The sequence below is a fragment of the Gossypium raimondii genome, chromosome 7 (genome assembly GCF_025698545.1).
Source record: "Gossypium raimondii isolate GPD5lz chromosome 7, ASM2569854v1, whole genome shotgun sequence".
NCBI classification, from domain to species: Eukaryota; Viridiplantae; Streptophyta; class Magnoliopsida; order Malvales; family Malvaceae; genus Gossypium; species Gossypium raimondii.
This window is the reverse complement of record NC_068571.1, coordinates 1,739,799-1,746,589: the sequence shown is the minus strand read 5'-3', so window position 1 is coordinate 1,746,589 and position 6,791 is coordinate 1,739,799. Positions and strand designations below refer to the sequence as shown.

General features: G+C 36.4%; 1 protein-coding gene across 7 annotated transcripts; it reads right to left on the bottom strand.

Moving 5' to 3' along the window:
* Positions 1–2,558: 2,558 nt before the first annotated feature.
* Positions 2,559–6,321, bottom strand: LOC105768697 (L-aspartate oxidase 2-a, chloroplastic). Of its 7 annotated transcripts, XM_052633658.1 has the most exons (9): positions 5,922–6,320; positions 5,739–5,798; positions 5,339–5,483; positions 4,822–5,179; positions 4,501–4,743; positions 4,352–4,408; positions 4,142–4,222; positions 3,998–4,059; positions 2,559–3,801 (listed from the first exon to the last, which is right to left on the bottom strand). In XM_052633658.1, exons 3-9 carry the CDS (start codon positions 5,470–5,472, stop codon positions 2,778–2,780), a joined length of 1,959 nt encoding a protein of 652 aa, XP_052489618.1. In that variant the 5' UTR covers positions 5,473–5,483; positions 5,739–5,798; positions 5,922–6,320; the 3' UTR covers positions 2,559–2,777. The 7 variants fall into 7 exon arrangements, with proteins under 7 accessions (XP_052489618.1, XP_052489619.1, XP_052489620.1 ...); XM_052633659.1 differs by having other exon boundaries at positions 4,822–5,189; positions 5,739–6,321; XM_052633660.1 differs by lacking the exon at positions 5,739–5,798 and having other exon boundaries at positions 4,822–5,189; positions 5,922–6,321.
* Positions 6,322–6,791: the final 470 nt, after the last annotated feature.

The following is a 6,791-nucleotide window of genomic DNA, read 5'->3' as shown; positions in this document are numbered from 1 at the left end:
AGACACTTAAGAGAACTCTAAACACTAACAAAACACTCTCAATTAATATTTTTTTTTCAACAAGCTATGATAGTGATTGATATATCCACCTAACAACTATGGAGTGGAATTTTAAATTGATTCAACATACAGTTATTAGCCCTAAATCTCCACGATCTCTTAACTCACTTCGAATCTTAAGGTTTACCATTCTATTGCAACTCTGGCCTCTAGATTCAACATATATCGAATTTCTCGATTCTGATACAGTTGATTGACTTAATTCCGATTAATTTCCGTCTTTAATTTTCCCTAACCTAAATGCATGTTTTAAGTTGAGAAGGAAAAACATGTTAAGCTCATCAACCAAGTCAATCAACCAAACATCTCATCAGTTTAACATTGACAACCCAACCATAGACATGAAAACTAAAGCAATTTGATCTACATTCATCATCATGATTTCACAATTAACAACAAGAATTAAAAGTAAACTAAAGAGAAAGATCCTTCATAAAAACTTGAAATTCAGCAAAGTTTAACTTCATTCCATGGATCAACTTGAAGTTCCAGCATACATTCAGAGTTTGAACATCAAACGTGCGAAATGATCAAAGTCGCCTTCATTAATTTGTCAGTTGCATGCACCATCACAACTTCATCTTCGAAACCTCGCGAATTAGTTTTGATTTTCCACTCTTTACCCTTGAGTAACTGTTAGGGCTCTAATAGTTGGTGTTGAAACATCGCGACATCAAGTGATCCACGTCGTGACATGGTCACTACAATGCCTCTCTTTGGCCTCTAGACTTCACGACATTGCAACATTAGTTGCATCCATGGCGTGACTTCAGCTATTGGGTTGTCACTCCTTATTCCACCTTCATGAACCACGTCGTAACTTAACCTTAGTTTCATTACAACGTTGACCACTGATTGACTCCTACTTAAACAGGGACAATTTGTCTGAATGCTAAAATACTAAAAATCATCACCAAACAACTATATTAACTACACTGCAACCTAAACCCTAAAATCTTAGTATAACACTAAATCACAAGCAATTTCACTTCAAAATAAGCTGAAGCTGAGGTGGAAAAGGACTGAAAATGTATAACAAGTAGGCACTTATCAACTACCCACACTTAGCTCTTTATTCGCCTTCAAGCAAAACCTCTTAACTCACAATCAACATGCATAAAAAAGATTACTAGAACCAAGAAGTTTAATATGAAGGATAAAATGCAAATTGTTTTGAAAATGTTAATGAGAGCTAGATATCCGAAGCAAGGGCGTAGATAAGGAGGACATGCAGTGGTCTCGGTCCTCAAAAATGGTAAATATACCTTTTAATTCCTTGAAAGTTTATGAAATTATAAATTAATATAATGATAAAACTATAATTTGACCCCCAAAAATTTATCATTCATCTCTACCCTAAAATAATATTCTAGATTCACCCTCAGCAACTTACAGAACTGGTTGTTCAAGACTCGATAGAAGGCTGAACTCAGAATATGGTCTCTAGAATGTGTACAGAAATCTATCCTTTCCTTGGCCAGATAAATTGTTTTTTTTTTTTCTTTGACACGATGCAAAAATAGGCCTTGTTTAATACATGTGTTGGATTTGTTCCATAAATTTCTGTACACATTTTCCCAGGTTCTGTATTCTTATCCATACGGTTTGGGGACATGATCTTTCCAGGAACAGATTCCTGACATTGTAACATGTTCTTGCCTGAAAACCAGGTAATTATGTTTTCTGGCATTGAGAACAGAAGAGTTGTCGCCTCTTCAACGTAAAGAGACCAATTGTCTAATCAAGATAACGATGCTGATATTGGATAGCACCCAACATTTTACTAGAAATTGAAAATGTACCCTATTCTAACACTCACCACTGTCCGAGTAACATAAGTAAAAAAAGGAGGCAGGTATACGAATCTCAAAATTAGCTTACCAATTAAGATAATGCATTGGAAATTTACAACAATAAAAGTTTGAAGCACCTTTAAGCAACAGGAACAAGAAGATTATCCTTACCTTGATACCCTTTGAATATCTTCTAAATATAACTATTCTACTCAGATTTAAGTGTGATAGATACAAGTATGTATTTAATATATATGTTCAATTTTTCTATATTTCTTCATATATTTAGAAGATATTAGTGGGTACCAATATATGTACAAGATGGATGTCATACACATACACAGATACGTTAAAAAATATGAAAAGTTGGAGCAATATAGATAACAATGGCTAATATGAAATCTGATAAGATGCGGTTATTATGAAAGTTTTGTACTATGAATTAATTATATTTTATCCCTTTTACTCAAAAAATAGGCAAATTAATCCATGCATCTCATATCAAAGAGCAAATTAATCTTTTTTTTGTTAAAAATTTCATTTATTTGTACGGTTAAAAACTAGAATAGCTAATAGAATGTGTGCCTCATACTAATATAAAAGAGGCAAAATGCAATTTGACTCCTAATATAGGGGATTTCATGATACTTTTACCGTAGCAATCATTGGTTTGCAGGTATAAAGCATGATATGATCATTTTAAGATGAATGAAACACTTTTCTTTATTTCCATAGGAATGAATCGTAGGCAGTTAAGATGGGTGAAAGAAAAACAAAGACAACCTTAGCTTTTCTTTGAAGTTGTCCTAAATATGCCATAAAGGCAGATCTATTTCCTTGCCAAAGGTTTTTCAATGCAAGTTATGAAATAATTGATAAACTATAATGTGATAAATACAAGATTTTTGGAAGATGAATAGAGAATCAGACCATGGAATTAACTATAGGCTGCTGGTGTAGTTGTCGTGAACTCCATGTGCCGGTTGTATGGGAACTCGGGAATATCACTGTGGGTAGCCTCTTGCTTTCCTCCAAATGAGGAAAATCGGTCATGTAGTGAAGTCCACGACTCTCGTGCCTAGCAAGGGCACTGCTCACCACTAGCTTTGCGCAACAAAAGAGGTTTCTCATTTCACAAGCCTCGAGGGCAACCATTGTTTGCTGCCACCCGTGCTCAAATAAGTATGTTTCCCATTTGGCTTCCAACTTACCAATCTTTTGCTCGGCTTCTTGTAGTCTTGAAGTTGATCGAACAATCCCAACGTACTTCCACATGATCGATTGTAGTTCTTTCCTCACTTCCTTTGTTATCCTTAATATTTTGTGCATTACATCACTCCCTAGTGATTTTGGGACAAGTGGACAGGTCCATAAGCTCGAAGCGCTAAGATCAAGACTAGAACTCTTCATGTGATTGATAGAGGGCTGGACAGCTCTTCGTGCGAAAACCAAAGCCTCAAGTAATGAGTTGCTAGCGAGTCTATTTGCTCCATGCAAACCTGTGCATGCAACCTCACCAGCTACATACAAGCCATGCACGTTCGTCTCTCCTTGGAGCCCAGCACGCACGCCACCACACATGTAATGAGCAGCAGGAACCACGGGAATTGGCTGCTGAGTTATATCAAGGCCATGTTGGAGGCATTCATTAGCTATGTTCGGGAAGTGGGAGAGGATCTTTTCTCTCGGTTTATGACTTATATCAAGCAACACATACTTCTCATTACGCTTTTTGAGTTGATCATCAATACTTCTTGCCACGACATCTCTAGGAGCAAGCTCAGCTCTCTCATCGTACAAAGGCATAAACCGTTCCATGCTTAAATTGTAAAGGATGCCTCCATCACCTCTTACAGCTTCGGTAATAAGAAATGAGTTTTCTCGAGTTTTCTTTGGCTTGATAGGAAGACCTTCATCAGCCAAGGCTGTTGGATGAAATTGCACGAACCTGAGAAACAATAGTTCCATGAAAACAGTCAAAGAAACTCCAACAACCCAAATCCATTTGTATATCATAAACCAAAAGATGATCTCATCTAATACAAAGAATCAAAAACAACTCCATTACGTATTATGAACTACATTGTATCTTTTATATCAAAATTCAGAAAAACAAATTAATCACATAGATGATTATGACTCACTCCATGTTGGAAATCACAGCTTGAGCTCGATGTGCCATAGCCATCCCGTCCCCGGTCGCCACCTATATAAGCACTAGTTTGAGTGATAAAGCAACAAACAAGGGAAACAATGAAATGAAGGGAAAACTCGAAACAACAGAGTACCAGAGGATTTGTTGTTGAAGGATAGATATGTCCTGCACCACCGGATGCGAGTAAAGTTACCTTTGAAATGAAGCGGACAACCTGCAAGAGCCAGTGGAAAGAAAAGAAAACAAAAAACAATTATTTTCGAGTTATATACATGAAATATATTCAGAAAATAATACTAAATGAAAGTAGAAAAAGATTATTAAGATAAAACCATGTTTTCACCTCTTGCGTTTCAGTATTTAAAGCATCAATGCCATGACAAACCGTGTCGGAACCATCCTGCAAACCATCAAGGCTTTCGTTTTAGCACAATGTTATACAAGTCTCAATATAGGTTATAGTTATCGACACCAAATGGGGCGGATATGAACCTGGGAAGTAAGCAAATCGATTGCGAAATGGTGTTTGAACACAGAAATATTAGGATCATTGACAACTGCCTCGAGTAAAGCCCGTTCAATCTCTCGTCCAGTCATATCGGCAGCATGAACAATTCGGTGATGAGAATGACCCCCTTCCCTTGCCAGATGCAAATTTCCATCATCACCATGGTCAAACGAAGCACCCATTGCAATCAATTCTCGGATTCTATCAGGTCCTTCAGTACAGACAACCTGAACAAATAGACCAGAACCTCAGTCAGGATCGATGACGAAAACCTGCTAATTAAAAGAAAGAATCCCGGAACTAACTTTGACAGTCTCCTCATCGCAAAGATAAGCTCCTGCTACAATTGTATCCTGCATGTGACTCTCTACAGAATCAGATGGACACAGGACTGCACTAACACCACCTTGTGCATAGTTCGTATTACTCTCATGAGGCTCAGCCTTAGTGATAATCGCAACAGATCCATGTTTCGCAACTTCAAGAGCGTAACGAAGACCTGCAACACCGCTACCAATGACAGCAAAATCGAAATACTTTGTTGAACCATCTCTTAAGTAAGCAGAAGTGATGACTGTCCCAAAGGACTTCCAATTCTCATTCGTTCGAGATTGAAACAAATTACACTTACGGATCTGCAGAAACTTGGATACACCACATGACCTGGAAAAATCTCCCAAAAAGAATCCATAGATATAAATAAGAAGCTTTGTTGAAAACTTAAAACTCTACAATAAAAATAAGATTCTTCACAAAAGCACCAATCATACATAGATATAATTAGAAACTAAATAGACTAAAATTGAGATTCTTAACAAATACCATGAGAGTTCTCTTTGTAGGCATCCATTGAATGTCACACTAGGGGCCCAAATAGCTTGTTTATAACTTTGCCCCATGCAAAAGTTCACCCCATATTGCAAATGACCACCTACATAAGCTATACTAGCAGCCATTATAATCCCCTCTGCAATATCAAGAAGCAATGAAAAACAAAGATAATCAGGCCAACTGACCAAACTTTTTAATGCATCTAATCCTTTAATTTCTTCTTAAAAAACTCATTTTGGATCCAAGTTTTGCATTAAAATAATTCAGAAACCAAAAGAAATACGTATATATATATGAACATTTTCATCTCTACTCATGGCAAAACAAAACCCAAATCACAGAGAATTAAACTAAAAAAACAATAAGAAAAAAGGAACATTTCAATACTCACAACAAAATACAGCAAAATCTGAATCTGGGTTCTTCTCTTTTTGGTGTTTAAAACGTGAAACTGACCATAACCAAATGAATCAATGAATAGAAAGCAAAAAACAAAAAATGGGTATTGGTTTTTTTCCCCTTTTAAACTAGAGAATTCAAGGAAAATTTTAAGAAGAAGAGAGAATTCCCCCACAACGTCGAGACGCCACACCAACTGTTTATTGATTGCTCTTTCCACTAAAGAACCCACCCTCGAAATTTGGCGCCTCCGTTTGCTGCGCGGACCCTTGTTTTTCTTTTTTGGCTCTTCTGTCTTTTAATTGTAGTGTTAAAGATTATAGGTTTTTAACCATATTTAGTGCAATTTCCTATTTAATCTCCTCAAAAGTGTTGAAAAGTAAATCAAAATCTCTCAAATCATGGAAAATTAAGAAGCAAACAGGAGTTTGTCGATTCAAAAATGGAGGAGGTAGCCAACTCAAAAAAGGGTTTGGATTCTCCAATTCATACAACCATATTTTCAATAAATTTTCTCTAAAGAAAAAGTTGACTATGAATGTGGCCACTCGTACTAGAATAAGGCAATGAATATATACACGAATATAGGGAAAAAAAATTTTAAAAAGTGGCGCATATTCTTGTGGAAAAAGAAGAGCCAAAAATATTTATATATTATAGTTTAAAGGTTATTGAAAAAGCAAAGTCCAAGGCAACCCAAGTGGACAAAAATAGTAGTGGTGGTGGGAGCATGGAAAAGGCTTGTTAGCTTTCTTCTTTTTGGGGTCCATTTCTTCATGAGAACTTGTGGCCCTAATTATGGGGGTGCCCATGAAAATCCCATGCCTCGTACCACTCTTGCGTATATGAATCAACTCCACCTATTTCTCATGGTATACCCACTTTCATATATATTGCATGAATTATAATAAAAGATGTGTAAGTTGTTTGCGTTTTGTTTTTGTATATTTGGCAGTGAATTGGACTTGGGTTCATGTGTTTTTTTCCTTGTAAGGCAATGGTAAGTTAAGGAGTACCGAAACGGGAAGCTTTGTAATAAAGAATG